This window comes from Trichechus manatus, unplaced genomic scaffold (genome assembly GCF_000243295.1).
Source record: "Trichechus manatus latirostris isolate Lorelei unplaced genomic scaffold, TriManLat1.0 scaffold00147, whole genome shotgun sequence".
Classification (NCBI taxonomy): Eukaryota; Metazoa; Chordata; class Mammalia; order Sirenia; family Trichechidae; genus Trichechus; species Trichechus manatus.
The window spans coordinates 794,388-814,166 of NW_004444083.1; the positions used below are offsets into that span (position 1 = coordinate 794,388).

At 42.4% G+C, this 19,779-nt stretch overlaps 1 protein-coding gene across 1 annotated transcript in view; it reads left to right on the plus strand.

Moving 5' to 3' along the window:
- Window positions 1–19,779, plus strand: part of DNER (delta/notch like EGF repeat containing) — a 202,234-nt gene that overhangs the window by 140,004 nt on the left and 42,451 nt on the right. Inside the window, 1 exon segment of the mRNA XM_023740087.1 lies at window positions 12,258–12,380. Coding sequence (XP_023595855.1) covers window positions 12,258–12,380 — 123 coding nt within the window.

Sequence of the window (19,779 nt, forward strand, 5' to 3'; positions counted from 1 at the left end):
CCCTCAGGACAGGCTTCTTCTCAGCCCCCTAAGGACAAGCCTCCTCTTACCCCCCTCAGGACAGGCTTTCTGTCAGCCCCCTCAGGACAGGCTTCCTCTCACCCCTCTAAGGACAGACCTCCGCTCAGTCCCCTCAGGATGAGCCCTTCTGCCTCCGGCCTCCCCTTGCTAACTGACCCAGCTTATAGTCAGTGCAGCAGTTCCGTTCAGCTCTCTTAAGCTGCATTCTTAGGGGCGGGTTTCTGCTGTCACCACTGACGGCCACAGGGCCCTTTCCAGGCCTCTTGCTGTTTTTAGTGTTACAGCCCTTGACCAGTGTTACAGCTCTTTTAGGAAGTTTCTTGCCTCCTGTCTCTCTTCTTGCCTCTTGTCCTTTCTGCTTTTTTATTCTTTCTGAAACCTCTGTGTGGTTGGCTGCATATATAAGCAAACTCCTTGTCAATTTCAAGGCATGGCCCTCCCAGCAGGACCATGAACTGACCGGTCCCCTCTCAGTGGGCCACAGTCACTTCATTTGCATAGTAGGCTATAGTCATTCTATTTGCTTAAGTATATTGACCAATTCCTGCAAGGTGCGTAAAATAGACCTATCACAGGGCAGGCTGTAGCCCAGGGTCAGACAAAAAGTATCAAACGATCAAGTTGTTTACAGCTTACCCAAGAAATGTCAATCAACCTGGACAAAAGTAACAAACCCTCTGGGGTGAAAAACTAGGACAAAAGTAACAATTCAGGGCTTAGGGGAAAGATTTCTCAAGCTGTTTTTCTAAAGAACCAAGGCAGAGGCCACACGAAGGAACTCATTTCACCAAACCCTTCATTCTTATTTGTTACACTCACCCCAGTTATGATGTTACATTTATTTGGATGATTTATATCTTTCTCCTCATAAGTGCCTCCCATAGGGGGACTATGTCAGTTTTCAGACACCTCTATAACCCCATTGATTAGCACAGTGCCTGACACATCCCATTGCCATTGAGTCGATTCCGACTCATAGCAAACCTATATGACAGAATAAAATTGCCCCCATAGGGTTTCCAAGGAGCGACTGGTGGATTCGAACTGCTGACCTTTTGGTTAGCAGCAGATCTGTTAACCACTGTGCCACCAGAGCATAAAAACCATGGCTGTCGAGTCAATCTGACTCATTGTGACCCTTTAAGACAGAATAGAACTGTCCCATAGGGCTTCCAAGGAGCGGCTGGTGGAGTCGAACTGCCGACCTTTTGGTTAGCAGCCGAGTTCTTAACCACCAGAGCATAGTAGGCATTTAATAAGTATTTGTTAAATTAAAGAATGATGGCGGAGGCAAACATGAGACAAAGGGAACAGCCAACCTTCACTACATGGCTACTAAAGACAGCAGGTCTTTGGCAGTGATAGAGTGTCAATTCACTGCATGAACAGTTAGGCTGAGATTCCTCATCCATCCCAATGGAAGCCTGGGGAGGGAGGTGGAAGATAGAACATTCAAATCATAGTGAAGTTTTAGAGTCTAAAACTTTAGTTTCTGTCTCCAGTCCTTCTTTCGATTTAATATTTATAGGAACCACAGCAAGTGGAAACGCTGACTCACTTGGGGCTTTTCACATGGACTTTCTCTCCTGGCCCAGGTACCTGCAGCAATGAAAGGATAAGAAATTAGGCCATAAAAGAAGGAAGCAACGTCAGCAACCACTGCCCTCCACAACCAGCTAATGTTCTGGATTTACTTACACAGCTTTCACCATGTTCACAAATACTGTCTTGCCTTCATGGGTGTGTGTAACAGGAACAGAATTACTCTCTGAAGTCTGTGCAGGTATTAACATCAGGTCTAGAATAGAGCATCTAGTGCTTGATTGAGTTGCTGTGAGCAGGGACCCTTGCCTACATTTTTTGCTGTTCTTAAAATGATCCCTATTGTGAGTCTACCAGAACAGGGACTGGGGGAGAGAGACACACACACGCGCGCGCGCACACACACACACGCACACACACACACAGTTTCCCTGGAAATAAGCTCACAGCACAGGAAAAGAAATCCACCTCTGGCATTTTACGGTGCTAAGGAGGTCTCTGATGACCAGTGAGTCAGCCAGAATTTGAAAGCTCACAGAAAACTGTATTAATATAATAGGATTATTTTCTCTCTGCCCAAATCCTCAACTGCCATGGGTGAGGTGTTTGGAATATTTGCTCTCGGCAAACTGGCCTAGACTTGAATCAGGGAGTCACGGGTTTTCACATTTCATCCACTCATTCTGAAAAGAGGGGAAAAATCCTTTGAGTTGCAACACGCCTTCAGAGGAACAGCTTGTGCACTCTTACTTCAACCTGATCTCAAAAAAAACAACTTCAAATTCCCTCTCGTTTTGAATTTGGCCTCCAGGAGGAGCGTGAGCAACGAGGCCTCACCCTTCCAGTGTCCTGAACACATTTGCCATTTTTTTTCTTTTTTTTTATTGTACTTTAAGTGAAAGTTTACAATTCAAGTTAGTCTCTCATACAAAAATTTATATATACATTGTTGTGTGACCCTAGTTGCTCTTCCTATACTGTGACAGCAAATTCCTCCTTTCCACTCTGGATATCCCGTGTCCATTCAACCAACTCCTGACCCTCTCTGCCTTCTCATCTCGCCTCCGGACAGGAGCTGCCTATTTAGTCTCATGTATCTACTTGAGCTAAGAAGCACACTCTCTACGAGTATCATTTTATGTCCCATAGACCAGTCTAATCTTTGTCTGAAGAGTTGGCCTTGGGAATGGTCTTAGTCTGGGTTGACAGAGAGTCAGGGGCCATGTCTTCTTGGGTCACCATTGTTTTTTGAAGGTCCAGTCAGGCATGACCTTAGCCTCCTTCTCTGAGATGGCAGGAAGCACAAGTAACCCTCCAGAGATCACACGAACGATGAATTGCTGGAATTTGTTACACAAAGTGTGAAGGCCATCTGGTTGCATCCACAAGTCTCACAGTTTTGGATTTTTCAGTGCGATGTTTTGCGGGAGGGGATGGCAAAAGCTTGGGAGTAAACACATTGTGGGCCAGAACCTATCTTCTGTGGATGTTAATATCTGGATGAGTTGTCTTGAGACGGTCTTGAGAGAGAAAACGGAGAACAGCTTAGGGCTGTGCTGTTCATTGGGGAAAACAAAAGTCAAGTGCCTGTCAAAACCTGGAGGGAGCAAGGTGCTGTGTTCTAGAATGTCTTAGATCCTGCTGGGTAAGAGTCTTGGCTCAACTAGCGCCTTTGGTGAGGCAGTTATTCCTGTCAGTTATTCTTGAGAAGACCGTGGTCTTCTCACCTGAAAAGTAGGGATAGTGCTATCTAGGAACCAGCTCCAACAGCTAGCTTGTTAAAGGGGGCCTTTCTGTGAGGACACAGGAGCCCCGTAGAGCTAATGGCAGAAGGCTGAGTAGCGCTCTCAGTAGCTCACAGATCAGCAGGTGGGATCTCCCTCTTTCTCTCCCCTCTTTCTCTCTTTATCCCATTGGTCTGGCACATCCCCAGTCCCAGACAAATGCAGTGTCTTTCTTCTTTTGTGGGTCCCACTGCGGGAGATAGTTATTTTATAGACTGGTCTTATCTCAAACCTGTAATTACAGATGGGCCCCCTGTTAAAAAAAAAAAAAATCAAACCCACTGCTGTCAGGTCAATTATGACTCATAGAGACCCTGTAGGGCAGAGTAGAACTGCCCTATAGGGTTTCCAAGACTGTAAATCCTTATGGAAGCCGACTGCCACATCTTTCCCCTGAGAAGTGGCTGGTGGGTTCAAACTGCCGACGCTTTGGTTAGCAGCAGAGCCCTTAACCACTCCACCACCAGGGCTCCTGTTGGCCCTGTGGTACCGAAAACTAAACCCACTGTTGTCAAGTTGATTCCAACTTGTAGCGACCCTATAGGACAGAGTAGAACTCCCCCATAGGGTTTCCGAGGAGCAGCTGGTGGTGAACTGCCAACCTTTTGGTTAGTAGCCATAATCACATCCTTTTTCTCTGATAAATTAACTGTCACTTTTCACAATGACAATTTCAAACCTGCACATCCTCCAATCTCCTCAAGTCACTCTCATGTGAACAATCTAGGACAGTGATTCTAAACAGACAATGGGGCCGTTTGCCCTCATGGGGACATGGTGCAATGTCTGAAGACATTTTTGGTTTTCCCAGCTGGAGGGGGTGCTACTGGTATTGAGGCATTTAGTGGGTTGAGGCCAGAGATGCTACTCAGCATTCTCCGATACACAGCATAGCCCTCTGCTACAAAGAATTGTCCCATCCAAAATGTCAGTTGTGCCAAGAGTAAGAAACCTGATTCTAGGCGATGTGTCTCCGTGACAACATAGAAAAGTAGAAAGAACACACAGGATTGACTGTGTGACCTTGGCCAAGTTTCCTCACCTCTGTGACTCTTAATGCCACCTCTCTAAGTTGGGACTAGTAATGCCCATCAGTTTGGGTTGTCATGAGGATTAAACAAGTTAAACACAGCCCCTGACACAAAGAAGTTGCAGCTAGACTGTGCACTCCTTGTGGTTGGAGACCCTGCCATTCAGCTTTGTACCTGTAGGACCTGGAAGCTCCTAGAACATCATAAACCAAAACCTGTTGCCATCGAGTCGATTCTGACTCATAGTGACCCAATAGAACAGAGTAGAACTGCCCCATAGCATTTCCGAGGAGCAGCTGGTGGATTCAAGCTGCCAGCCTTTTGGTTAGCAGCTGAGATCTTAACCACTGCGCCACCAGGGCTCCTGGAACATCATGGGCACATCTTAATTATTTGTTGAATGAATGAATGCAGTGAACACTGCAGACACAGTCTCTACCTTTATGAAGCTTATATTCTAGGAATGGAAGAGGAATGATCAGCAAGTAAAGAACTAAGTTAAAAATGTTGTTTCAAACAGTTATAAGTGCTGTGAAGGAGTCAGTTGAGTGTTGTGATGAGTAACTGGCTGGAGAGCTACTTTAGATAGCGTTGTCAGGATTCTGTTTGAATCTATTCTATTTTCTGTTTTGGTTCAGCTTTTTACTGATATGTTGTTATTGTTAGTTGCCATTGAGTGAGCACTGACTCATGGCAACCCCATGCACAACGGAACAGAGCACTGCCGGTCCTGCACCATCCCCATGCATGATTGGTTGTGGACCAGACCATTATGATCTGTAGGATTTTCATTAGCTCATTTTCAGGAGTAGGTCATGAGGACTTTCTTCCTAGTCCATATTAGTCTGGAAACCTGTCCAGCATCTTGGCAACAGTAAAGCCACCACTGACAGATGGCAGTGGCTTTGCAAGAGGTGCATTGGCCAGGAATCAAACCCAGGTCTTCCACATGGAAGGTGAGAATTCTACCATAGAACAACCAATGCTTCTTTTACTGGTATAGCTGTGCTTTACTGGTGACTTAAATTCTCTGAGAGCTGTTGCTCTTGTGATTTTCCAAAATGGTGAACAACTCTTGATACAATCTTCTCTTGGTTTACCCAGTAGTTACATTCCAGGAAAACTCAGTGTGTCTTAAAACAGTGCTTAATCTGTGTGACGGTTAGTGTTATGGGTCAACTCTGACTAATATAAGATGTAAAGCAGTGAGTTCTAGACTTGGAGAGTTATAAACAGGTTTTTCACCCACATGACTGCCCACTAGGGCAGTTCGAAGTTGTGAACGATGTAGGGCTATACTTTGTTGTGCAGGAGTATCCTGGGTACTGTAAGTTGTTTAATATCTTGGGCCCTCACCCACTAAATTCCAGTAGAACGTTCCAGTCATTATGAAAAGCAAAAATGTCCCTTCCCTCAATTTCCAAAACACCCTCTAGGGGGCCATGGTTTTAAGGATCTCCAGTGACCTTCTAGTCTTCCTACTGAGTTGTCATTTTCTCTCTTTAGTGCCCTTGGCACGGTTAACCTCCGCTTCTTGACTTCATTTCCTCTCCTGGCACCATAACACTGAACTCCTTGGGCTTTCCTCTTCTCCTTCCCCAATCTCTGCCTCATTTCCTGATCTGACTCCTTGTTCTCTGCCTGCACATCCATGTGGATCTGACCTTGGTCCCCTTCTTTTTTCCTCTTCATGGTCTTTGTTATATTTAAAGAGGGTTTCTTGTAGAAAACATATAGTTGGGTCTTGTTTTATTGTCCACTTTGATAGTCTCTGTCTGAAATGATGTATCTAGACCATTTGCATTCATGCAAAAAACCAAACCCTTTGCCTTTGAGTTGATTCTGACTCATAGCAACCCTATAGGACAGAGTAGAACTGCCCCTTAGGGTTTCCAAGGAGTGACTGGTGGATTCGAACTGCCAACCTTTTGGTTAGCAGCCGAACTCTTAACCACTGTGCCACCTGGGCTCCAGATCATTGGCATTTAAAGTGATTATTGATACAGTTGGGGTATCTACCATGTTTGTAACTATTTCCTATTTGTTGCCTTCTTCTTTATTTCTTTGTCTTCTGCTGTTTTTCTGCCTCCGCTGGTTTTAAATGAACATTTTATATGATTCCATTTTCTCTCTTCTCTAAGCATATCAGTTATATGTGTTTAAATTTTTTTTCTAGTGGTTGCTCTAGAAATTGCAAAACACATTTGAGCTGACTCCATGCTCTTCTTTGATGAGAAAGTCAACTTCACTTCCAAGCAACTAATTCCCAAAGTGCTGTTTCTATGACATTCAAGTTCATTTTTCCAACTGCTACCTGGGCCACCCCTGGAGAACCTTAACTCAAACATGTCCAAAATAAAACTGATCATCCCTTCCCCTAAACACTGTTATCCCTTTGGTTGTACCTATTTGTGTTACTGGCAACATCATCCACTTACTCAGTCTAAACATGGCAGCCATCTTAGCTGCTCTTTCTCGCTACTCACGTTTGGTTGGTTGCTTGTTCTTGCTGATTCTGACTCATATAGACCCCATATGTGTCCCAGTAGAACTGTGCTCCATTGGCTTTTCAAGGCTGTGACCTTTTGGAAGCAGATCACCAGGCCTATCTTCCAAGGCACCTCTGGGTGGGTTTGAACTGCCAATCTTTCAGCTAGTAGTTGAGCGTTCAACCATTTGCATCACCCAGGGACTCTATTCAGCTGGTTGTTATGTTATATCAGTTCCTAACAAAGTGTTTGGAACTGAATATTGAGGAGCAAATCATGCAAAGATTGGAGCAATAGTGATAAAGATCAGTACGCTAGAAAGAGCTGCTCTCATCCCCCCCTTTTGATGTTTTTATTTTTAAAAAATTCTTTGGACTAGCCTCATTTTTTTAGACCCTGGGCATACTGCCTTGAGCTAATTTGTTTGGCTGAATTAATTATCATCAGGGGAGAATAGCCTCATTTCAAAGAAACCTTTTCTTTTGGAAGGAATGCCTTCTTATTCACTCAGTCCAATTTAAGTTCTTTGGCACCGGGTGTAAAGAGTGCCTTGACATTTCCATAAAGGCACTTAAATGTTACCATCTCTGAAGAAACAGTTTTAGAATATGAAACCTTTATCTTGTTTTCTTTTCCAAGAGAGCAAAACATCACCAGTTTAATTATCTCAGTAAAATAACTTCCTCATTTGTTAGTGGGAAAAGATAATGATGCTGTTTTCAAAAAAACAAAAACAATAATGAATGATTTCAGGAAATTTGCTTTTGATTTTTGTCTCTGTAAATAACACCTCAATTTAGAGGTCATAGATGCTTCTAGGATTATACATTCTCCTTCCAAGTTGATTTCTTTTTTTAAAGATAAGCTTGGAGAACAAAAGTGACTGAAAAGATGTTCTTTTTGTTTATTGCCCCACGTGGATGATAAAATGGTTCTTATGATTTGGAGAAGAAGCCAAAGGACACCTAACTCTTGTAGAAAGAGAAATCTTCTGTTGAATCTATATCAGGGGCATTGTGGATTGAATTGTGTCCCCCAAGCATGTGGGTCTTCTTAACTAGGCCATGGTTCCCAGTACTGTGTGGTTGTCCTCCATTTTGCTATCTGATGTATTTACCCTAGGTGTTGTAAATTCTCTGTGATGTTGGTGAGGCAGGATTAGAGGCAGTTATGCTAATGAGGTAGGACAGAATCTACAGGATTAAGTCATATCTTGAGTCAGTTTCTTTTGTGATATAAAAGAGAGAAGCAAGCAGAGAATAGAGGGACCTCCTGCCACCAAGAAAGAAGCACCAGGAGTAGAGCGTGCCCTTTGGACCCAGGGTCCCTGCATTGAGAAGCTCCTAGACTAGGGGAAGATTGATGACAAGGACCTTCCCCCAGAGCTGACAGAGAGAAAGCCATCTCCTAGAGCTGGCATCCTGAATTTGGACTTCCAGTAAACTGTGAGAGAATAAATTTTGCTTTGTTAAAGCCATCCACTTGTGGTATTTCTTTTATAGCAGCACTAGATGACTAAGACAAGGGGTCAGCAAACTTTTTCTGTAAAGTGTCAGATAGTAAATATTGTAGGCATTGCAGGCCATAAAGGTTTCCATTGCAACTACTCAATGCTGTCAGTATAGAGCGAAAGCAGTCATAGACAATACGTAAGTCATAGACTATAGTCATAGTCAAACACAGCTAGGCTGTGTTTCAATACAACTTTATTTACAAGAACGGTCAGTGGGATGGATTTGACCTATGGGCCATAGTTTGCTGACCCCTGACCTAGAGTAAGAACTTTTGGACCTTGCCTCTGTCCACATTTTGAGCTGGCTGGTTCTTTATGGTGGGAAGGCTGTCTTGTGCATGGTAGGGTGTTTAGCCTCATTCCTGGTCTCTGCCCACTAGATGTCAGTAACACCCTCGTCCCCACTTGTGATGGCCAAAAATGTCTCCAGACACTGCCAAATGTCCCCTGGAGGGCAAAATCACTGCCAGTTGGGAAGCACTGCTCTAAATGAGTGAAATAATTGGATGAAGAGGTAACAGAAAATATTTCTCCCAAATTACAAAAATTGTTATAGGTGCCATCCATGCTGTCCAGTCATTTCCGACTCATAGCAACCCTATGTACAACAGAACGAAACATTGCCCGGTCCTGGGCCATCCTCACAATTGTTGTTATGCTTGAGCCCATTGTTGCAGCCACTTTGACAATCCAACTCACTGAGGGTCTTCCTCTTTTTCACTGACCCTCTACTTTACCAAGCGTGATGTCCTTCTCCAGGGACTGATACCTCCTGATAACATGTCCAAAGTATGTGAGACATAGTCTCGTCGTCCTTGCTTCTAAGGAGCATTCTGGCTGTAATTCTTCCAAGACAGATTTGTTCATTCTTTTGGCAGTCCATGGTATATTCAGTATTCCTTGTCAACACCACACTGCAAAGGCATCAGTTCTTCTCCAGTCTTGCTTATTCATTGTCCAGCTTTCGCATGCATATGAGGTGACTGAAAACAAAATGGCTTGAGTCCAGCGCACCTTAATCTACAAGGCGATACCTTTACTTTTTAACACTTTAAATAGGCATTTTGCAGCAGATTTAATGCCTCATTTGATTTCTTGACTGCTGCTTCTATGGGTGTTGATTGTGAATTCAAGTAAAATGAAATCCTTGACAACTTCAGTATTTTCTCTGTTTATCATGATGTTGCTTATTCGTCCAAGTGGGAAGATTTTTGTTTTCTTTATGTTGAGGTGTAATCCATACTGAAGGCTGTGGTCTTTGAGCTTCATCAGTAAGTGCTTCAAGTCCTGTTCACTTTCAGCAAGCAAGGTTGTGTCATCTGCATGTCACAGGTTGGTAACGAGTCTTCCTCCAGTCCTGATGCCCTGTTCTCCTTCATATAGTCCAGCTTCTTGGATTATTTGCTCAGCATACAGACTGAATAAGTATAGTGAAAGGGTACAACCCTGACATACACCTTTCCTGACTTTAAACCACGCAGTAACCCCTTGTTCTGTTTGAACAACTGCCTCAATCTATGTACAGTTTCCTCATGAGCACAATTAAGTGTTCTGGAATTCCCATTCCTCACAATGTTAGCCATAATTTGTTGTGATCCACAGAGCCGAATGCCTTTGCATACTCAATAAAATACAGGTAAACATCTCTCTGGTATTCTCTGCTTTCAGCCAAGATCCATCTGACATCAGCAATGATATCCCTCATTCCAAGTCCTCTTCTGAATCTGGCTTGAATTTCTGGCAGTTCCCTGTCCATATACGGCCGCAGCCACTTCTGAATGATCTTCAGCAAAATTGTACTTGTGTGTGATATTAATGATATTGTTCGATAATTTCCACATACGGTTGGATCACCTTTCTTTGGAATAGGCATAAATATGAATCTCTTGCAGTTGATTGACCAGGTAGCTGTCTTGCAAATTTCTTGGCATGGACAAGTGAGCACTTCCAGCGCTGCATCGGTTTGTTGAAACATCTCAGTTGGTATTCCTTCAATTCCTGGAGCCTTGTTTTTCGCCAGTGCTTTCAGTGTAACTTGGACCTCTTCCTTCAGTACCATGGGTTCCTGATCATATGCTACCTCCTGAAATGGTTGAACATAAACCAAGTTTTTTTTTGGTGCAGTGACTCTGTGTATTCCTTCCATCTTCTTTTGATGCTTCCTGTGTCGTTTAATATTTTCCTTGTAGAGGAAAGATAAAAAATGAGAAAACCATGTCATCCTATTCATCTCAGCTAGGTTGAGATCTCCTCAAAGGGGCCATTATTGTTGTTAGGTGCTATCTGTTGATTCCGACTCATGGCGATCCCTTGTAACAGAGTAGAACTATCCTCTGAGGTTTTCTTGGCTGTAATCTTTATGGAAGTAGATCACCAGGTGTTTCTCCCACAGAGCTGCTGGGTAGGTTCCAACCACTGACCTTTTAGTTAGCAGCTGAGCACTTAAGCATTGCACCACCAGGGTACTAAAAGGAGTGTTATTACTGCCTAAATTTGGAAAGCAGTTCAAAAACCAACTGGAAAGGCAACATACTTGAAAAATGCTCTGTTAATAATGCAAATATGAGCTTAACCTACTTTTGGGATAGGTACAAGAGACAAAGTAGTTCAATACATTACAATGTGCTAATGGTACTTTCTGAGTTTGAGGGTTGGCTGTAGGCAGGGCAGACTGGAGAAAAGCTTGTAGCTCTAGTCTCCACTTGGGAAAAGATTTATTTTTTTCTGTTTATCTGAACTCAGAACTAACCCAGGCAGGGTGAGTTTTGAAAACACTCACATGTTTCTCATTGTTTGGACAGGGCCAGACAAAAATGGCCTGGTTTCACTGTGTATTGGCAGTAACATGTGTTTTTAAAAGTTAAAAACAGCTTAACATTCGTAAGTGAATTGCAAGGAATGTTGTCTTCTTGTTCTTTAGGAAAGCAAGAGGCGTCTCTGTTAAGAAATCATTGTTTTCTTTTTCCTAATTACTATTTTTATATCTTTAGTAATTCAGAAATATGTATATTCAAAATACTATCGTTTAGATAATCATATTTTAAAATAAACTGAAAAACCCTTTCATGGGGAATTTCAGTTAAGCCCTCTGAGCTGAGTTTCTTTTCTGGCTTGAAAAGCAACAGAAGTGCATTGATGCTATTCTTCTTTAATAAAATTACGTTTAAATATATATTTCTAATTGATGTGGAAGAAAAGTGTGGTCCACATTCTTGAAAGGAACTGTTAAGTCCCGTGCCATGTTCTCTACCATCATCACTGTCTTCTATGTCCTATGGCCACAGCAGACACGCTCAGTAACCCACCTGATCACCTGGTTACCGTTACCGCTAACCCCTTAATCCATTGCCTTCTGAGTCAATTTGACTCAAGTGACCCTATAGGACAGAGTAGAACTGTCCCATAGAGTTTCCAAGGCTATAATCTTTATGGAAGCAGACTGCCACGTCTTTCTCCCATGAAGCCACTGGTGGGTTCGAACTGCTGACCTTACAGTTAACAGTCAAGTGCTTTAACCACTGTGTCACCAGGGCCCTTACTTTCTTCTTAACCTTCCCCAAAATACACATTTCAATTATACTTCCCTGTCTGTCTGGGCCATACTTTCCAATTCATTGGACTAAGCGCTCTACTACTACCCAAATCTTGGCAGTTCAAACCCACCCAGGGGAGCCTTGGAAGACAGGCCTGGTAATCTGCTTCCAAAAGGTCACAACCTTGAAATCCCTACGGTTTTCTACTCTGCACCATGGGGTCACCATAGGTCGGAATCAACTCAGTGGCAACTAACAACAACAACAGCCTTCCTGGCAGGCCAGTCCAGTGCGAGTTTTGAAGGGGACGTATCTTACAGCAGGCCTTTCTCTCCGTTGCCCAGGTTACCACGGCCTCTACTGTGAGGAGGAGTATAATGAATGCCTCTCGGCCCCCTGTCTGAACGCTGCCCCCTGCAGGGACCTTGTGAACGGCTATGAGTGCATGTGCCTGCCGGATTACAAAGGTGAGTGAGGGCCACTCAGCCCCTTGTGTTAGAGTGGCTTTAGATGACATCATCCATTCCTCCATCTAAATGCGTCAGCCTCCCATTGGAGCATGACGTCGTTTAGAACAAAAAGCAAATGATGATGGTGGGATGATTTATGGGGTCGAATAGAGCAATTTGTAAGTCTCTGGTTTCCTCCTGATAAACTGAAAGAAAAAAAAAAATCTCTGCTGCCCTTTCCTTCTTCTATGGGACATTCTCTTCTCTGTGGAATGTGTACAAAGCTGACAGTAAAACATGATTCTTAAGTGGGCTGCCCGACATTGGTCAGAGGACGTGACTATGAAAATCATGGAAGAAGAAAGCATGCTGCTCGATGGTGCTTGTGATGCACAGATATGGTGCTGTGTTTTTTGATGGGGGGAGGATGCAGGTGGCCTCTCATGTACTGGCAAATGAATTAATCCCCATTAAGTGAGTCAGCTGGGAGGGGAATGTTAGCTCATTTGAGTGGACATGTATCAGTGTCACTCTGGAAAAATAGCCAGTGTTGATGGAGTGTTTATAATGGACCAGTCCTGCACTAAGCCCTTAGATGAGTTGACTCATTTAATCCTTGCAACATGCTTATGAGGCAGATGGTAATGCTATCCCTCATGGACCCTGCCAGTATAGTCCCCGAAGCCCTTTCACTCTGCTTCCCCATTAGACTCTACCATGATTTATGGACGGTGTGACCTCACTTTAAGCCCAGGCACTCTCAGACTGCCCTGTGCCAGGCTAGCCTGTTTATCAGCTGTCGAGCACATAGGGTTTTTCTTTTTTTCCATGTAATTAAATGAAGTTTACATTTCAAGTTAGTCTCCCATACAGAATTTTTTTTTTTTTTAACGTACATTGTTATGAGATCCCAACCGCTCACCCCATTCTGCAACAGCACACTCCTCCCCTCCGCCCCTGATTTCCCATGAACATTCAACCAGCTCCTAACTCTCTCTGCCTTCCCCTCTCACCTCTGGACAGAAGCCGTGTCGAGCACATTGTTGCTAAGCTGTAATTTCAGGGCTAGGTTTAGATTTTTTTCTAATGCTTTTGTGGGCTCCATTTATAGCCATTTCACTTCACCCTCTGGCTCCCATCACTGCTTACGTGTCCTGATACCATCCATTCTCGAGACACGTCCCATTTGCCTGATGACCTTGTGTTACAAGCACCGTTAACTTCTCTTTGAATAATCCGTTTATTTAGGGATTTGTTGGCGAGCCTCAAGGGTTTGTTGGCCATACTGATGGATTTGCTCAGGCCCCTGGAGGGAAGGGCTGAGGTCGGGCCAAGTCTCTGCTTTATGGTCAGCAGATCTGATGCATCTCTCGAGCGTGATGCCCATTTACAGCCAGACTCTCCCAACTTCTAGAAGGGCGTATGTGCTGGCTTCATCCACGTGGCTTTCCAGTTGTAAGTCTATCAGAGCATTGAGAAAAAGGGGGACAGCTAAATTCTGGAAAGAATCACAAGGAGCAACGACCCAGGAGACCTAGGTCACGCATCCTAATTGTACCAGTAGCTTCCTATTGAGCCTGACTAAATCTCTTAAACTGGCTGGTCTTCATTTTCTCTGGGTAGAAAGTAAGAAAGTCATGTTTACAGAGATTTTGAGATTCTTCAGTGACAGAATTAATACACCTACTCCTTACTTATCAACTATCTCAATATCCAACATTTTGCATGTATGACAATAGTAAAAAATCTAGTATCCAACTATTTTGCACATTAATGATGTACATCTGGCAGTAACTCTTTCATGACCAGTGGGACATATAGCACCCACCTACATTTTCCACCTCTTGGGTCCAGAGGGATATATATGTCCCACATAATATTTTGTGATCTGATGTGGTCATTCTCCATTTTTGCATAATGCTGATTTTTGCATAGCAACCTGGTATTTGGAACCTAACCACTAACCATGTCTATAAATGAGAACTGGGTGTACTGGCGAATGTGCTCAAACATCAAAAATTCCAAGATTGTTTAGTTTATGATATAATTTTATGAAGTAAATTTCATATTTATAAATGAAAAAATCATTAATCAGGCCTATTCTGAATATGTCCCTTACTTTTCTGTCTTTGAACCTTTGCTCACACTATCATGACTAAGAAATAAAAAATACAATTACGTGTGATGACCCACTCTTGTCTCTACAAATTCATAGACTGAATTCAAAGGTCCTAGTCTTTGTCACCTCCTTCTTCCATTTTTGTCAATGGATATTCCAGAATTTTTGCACCTTCCCCAAGCCTCATACTGAACCACTCACCTTTTGACCATAACTGACTTCACCTCCCAATTTCATGAGAAAAAAGAGAGGTTAACATTTGTGAGCATATTCAAATTAATCTAATTTTCCATATCCTATGGAAATGGTTCTCAAACTTGAGAGTTCTTCAGAATCTGCTGGTAGATTTGTTGAGTTATAGATGGCTGGGCCCCATGGTAGACTTTCTGATTCAGTAGGTCTGGGGTGAGGCCCAACAGTTTGAATTTCTGGTACTTTTTCAGGTGATGGTAATGTGCTGGCCAATGAACCAGACTTTGAGACCCCTGCCCTACAAGCTTATCTGCAACAACAACCACTAAAACTTTACTCTCTTTCATATTAGCTGGTGATGTTCTCCTCATCCTGCTAAAAGTTGATCCTTCCGTGCATGCTCTAAATTGCACCCCTTCTATCCTTCTGAGGGAGTCCTGGGTGGTGTAAATGGTTAACGCGCTTAGCTGCTGACTAAAAGGCTGGAGGTTCCAGTCCACCCAGAGGTGCCTTAGAAGAAAGGCTTGGTGATCTACTTCCAAAAAATCAGCCATTGGAAACCCTATGGAGCACAGATCTACTCTATCACACATGGGGTCGCCAAGAGTTGGAATCTTGACAGCAACTGTTTTTTTTTTTTTTTTTATCTTTTTGATACATTACTCCACCAATTACCTTCCTCTCTGCCCGTCTTCCACCGCTTACTCTCTCTCCTTACTTCTTTCCTTCACCCTGTAAATATGCTCATATACTCTTACTCTAAGAAAATGAAGATTCTAGGGAGATGGAAGCTCAAGTCTACATTCAAGATCCCTGATCCCTCCTGACTCTCTGCTGGGGTGACTCAGGAAGGTTGATGACCTTGGAAGGCATCTCAAATACATCTGCGGCTTTGGGTTCTCAAGCAAAGGGTACAGGTTCCATGAACCTTTGTTTACAACAGAGACAGAGGATGGAGGTTTAGGGAAGAACTGAGGAATCAATGGCCAGCTGAGCCCAAAGGACCAATCAGTTTCTGGCTAGGAAGTACATGCTGTGAGTGTGCTGCATGTGATCCTGTGAGGCAGAGGGGTCTACTGATCTCATGAATACTGGCTGCTTTGAAGGGAATCGAGCTTGAGCTGGTCTTTGCTCTTGTGTGTGGCTGGGAGAGGATGGACTGTCTTGCTCATACCTGGAGAATTTGAAAACCCCAAACAGGGAGACTTCTATTCCATGCCTTAGTAAACAAGTCCCAGTTGGCTGGCTTATCCAGAACTGGAGAAGAATCTCCAGTGTTCTCTGCCTCGACCTGAGATTGCCATCCTCCAGCCTGGCCAGTACAGGGAGCTCATACCATCAACTCAAAAAGGGAAAATAAAATTTAGGAAAAAAAAATGAAATTACAACGATAACCAACAACTCTAAAAATCCAAGAGAGGAAGTGGAAAAAAGTAATGTACACTACACAGAATTGAATTTGATCTGGAAAATCAAAAGGGGATAGAGTAAGGAATAAGAGGAAATAAATGGACACTCTGAGTGAAAAGATGGGAAATGTGGCAAACAGAGCAAATGACCAATTTCTGTCTGAAGGGTGGTGCTCCAGAAGAAGGAGCACGTGGAATAAAACAAGAAGCAACTAATTACCAGGATAAGTTTGAGAGCTGAAGAAAGACTTAAGTTTTCAAATGGAATGGGCTCAAGGAGTGTCAGAGGATTAATGAAGGATATGATACACAACTTGAGATTTCCTGGTAAAATTTCCAAATCTAAGAATAGAGAAAATTTTATTTTCAGTGTCCTTCACAGAGAGTAAAGGTTATGTATCAAAGAAAGAAAATCAGCCTAGCATTGTTCTGCTCGTCTACTATGTTGTTGTTATTAGGTGCTGTCGAGTAGGTTCCGACTCATAGCGACCCTGTGTACAAAAGAACGAAACACTGCATGGTCCTGCACCATGCTCACAATCGTTGTTATGCTTCAATGCATTGTTGCAGCCACTCTGTCAATCCATCTCCTTGAGGATCTTCCTCTTTTTTGCTGACCTTCTACTTTACCAAGCATGATGTCCTTCTCTAGGGACTGATCCGTCCTGATAACATGTCCAAAGTATGTGAGACAAAGTCTCACCATCCTTGCTTCTAAGGAGTATTCTGGCTGTACTTCTTCCAAGACAGATTTGTTCATTCTTTTGACAGGCCATGTTATAATCAGTATTCTTCACCAACACCATAATTCAAAGGTGTCAATTCTTCTTCAGTTTGCCTTATTTATTGCCCAGCTTTCACGTGCATATGAGGTGACTTAAAACACAAATGGGTGCTAAACAATAGTGGAACAGTGTTTCAGTCTTTTAAGCAAAAAGAACTGTGATTTAAGGGATCATTTATATTTGAGGATAAAAAGAAATTTCTGTACATTTAAGGATGCAGAAAACATACCACCGTATGTACCCTCTCTAATAAAATTATTTTGAAAAGTATTTCCTCCACCAAATAGGAACTAAGAACAAAGATATCCAGATAGCGGGGCATGGGGAACAGGAGGAAGGGTGTCGAGTAGACTTCTTCAAATGCAGAGTTAAACCTAAATGGATGTTGTTAATGTGATTGTGATTAGTAATTTAATGGTGAAGAAAGATCTCTTGAAAAGAAGTAGGCATATTTACTATGTTAGTTATCTATTAATATGTAACAAATTAACAAAAACTTAGTGGCTTACAACAACAATATTTATTATCTCACAATGTCTGTAGGTAAGAAGTTTAAGCACTGCCTAACTGGGTTGCTTGCTCAGGGCCTCATAAGGCTGAAATCAAGGTGTTGGCTGGGCTGTGTTCTCATCTGGAACCTTGATTAGGGAAGGATCTACTCTAAGCTCTCCGAGTTTGTTGACAGAATTTCTTTCCTTGAGGCTATGGAATTAATGGATGTTTGCTTCTTCAGAGTCAGCAAAAAAGAGAAAGAGCCTCTGCTTCTTCAAATCTGTAGCTTCAGTGAAAGCCTGGACCCTCTTAGAGGGCTCACCTGATTAGGTCAGAGCCACCTAAGATAATCTCCTTTTTGATTGACAAAAAATCAACTGATTAGGGACCTTAATTGCATCTGTAAAATTTCTGTACCCTTGCCATTTTCTATTGGTTATGAGCTCACAATCGGGGGGGATTACACAAGGGTGTGACTCATTGGGTAGGGGAGGATCACCCTAGGGTATACTACTGCATTTGCTGTTAAGGGAAAATTTTAAAAAACTAGAATTACAGTTTTGTATTATTTTAACAAAACCCATGAGCTGGAAAGGTGGAGGGTAGAGGGGATAAGAAGCATACAAATGCATTAAAGAGCTCATCCCAATGGAAAGTAATTAAAAGAGAGGCAGAAGGGGTTAATCTTGCTTATTGAATTGCTTCTCCTAAGCTCTCCAACTCAGAGGAAGATTGAGTGAGGGGAGGAGAGAAATCACAAGATCCTATTTCTTTCTTTTCTTGGAGGATGAATGTTCTTTCTCTCTTTAGAAGTGTCTTCCCCTCCCCCCAAAAAATGTACATTTACATAGAGTTTGTCTGCATAAACTTGAGAAGATAGCAGGTTGTTGGGCACCCATTTCTAACTAAGTGCTTACTTCTGGGATTAGAACTTGGATGGGTGGTATGTTGCGGGGAGTGTTGGGTATTTAATTTCTCCTTTTACATATGAATTTCTTAAATGATGATTTTTGCTGTTTTATGTTTAAAACATAAACTTAAATAAATGAATATGCCCCTAAGAAGAATGAGTACAGTAGGAAGTCAGGCAAGTATAGCTAAGAACATTTTGAAAAAGAAGCTCAATGAGGGAGAACTTCTCCTGCCAGATGTTAAAACTTATTATGACGCTACAGTTATTATTACAGTAGTATATTATGGGTGCACGGATAGATAACTAAAACTAAATAATGGCCCAGAAACCATTGCCAATAACAATAATGTCTTATCCTAAAAGAGGAATTGCTATGAATGGGAAAGGAGTTCTTTTTTAGTAAATGGTGCTTGGACAAGTGGGCAGCTAAACAGAAAACATCAACGTTCTTACCTCATTAAATTGCACATGAATGTAAAAAACCCTTCTTTGACTTTGCATCCACCTCTACTTACTTCCCTTTCTTCTTTCTTTCTTTTTCAACCAAGCTTCCTGAAAGTTGGTACACAGTGTTGGTACAGATAGTACTTCCTCAATATTTATTCTTTAATTTACTCTTCATTTTGGCCCTTGTCCACATTATTCCACCAAAAGTGACTTCTGTGATGACCTAATTGAATATTTTTGCAGTGAAATCCACAAATTCTTCCCATTCTGCTTCTGACTCAGCATTCCTGCCCCTTTACCCGCATTCGCCACTGCATCCTTCTTGAAACTCTTCTACTTTGGCTTCCAGAGCTCCATTAATGCCCCTCCTGAGCCCCCTCTTCTTCCCAATCCGAATTCTCATCCTTGGGCACCATGAATGCTGTTGGTCCCCAGCTTTTCTTTCTTGTCTCCTTTCTTTCCCCCATCCAGTGCTAGGGCTGTATTCACTGACATGTTGGTGCTCAACCAGATGTGAATTCTCCCTCCTTAGACCCTCCCAGTATTTTCTTTTTATTTCCTGTGATAAATATGCTCAGTCTTATATTCATTTCTCTCTGGCTTCAGACTTTCCGCTCCCCTACACTAAATCATAATCTCCTGAAAGGCAGTAACTATACAGATTTCTTTTAAAATTCTCTGTATCTCTTAATATGGTGGGTTGAGCAAAGCAAGTGCTCAATAGCTATCTTCAGTTGAATTAAAACTACCACTCAGCAGTCTATTAAATAAAGGAAACCAACCTGAACATTTTCCTAGTATACAAATTTCCACTGTGCATCATGAAATTGTTAGAAAGCAAAACACAAGCGGGAATTCAGAGCAACCTCCCCTCAGACATATCGAAATGCTAATATTTCTTTCGAAACTAGTTCAAAGCTAGTTGAAGACTCTTGGGTAATGTTTATAACCTCATATTGTCAAAGAAGTCAAGGTAAAGTCTCAGGTTGTGTCGATTTTTTTTTTTCCCAGCAGAATAAATTTAACAATCGTCATCAACAACAACAAAAATCTTGGAAAT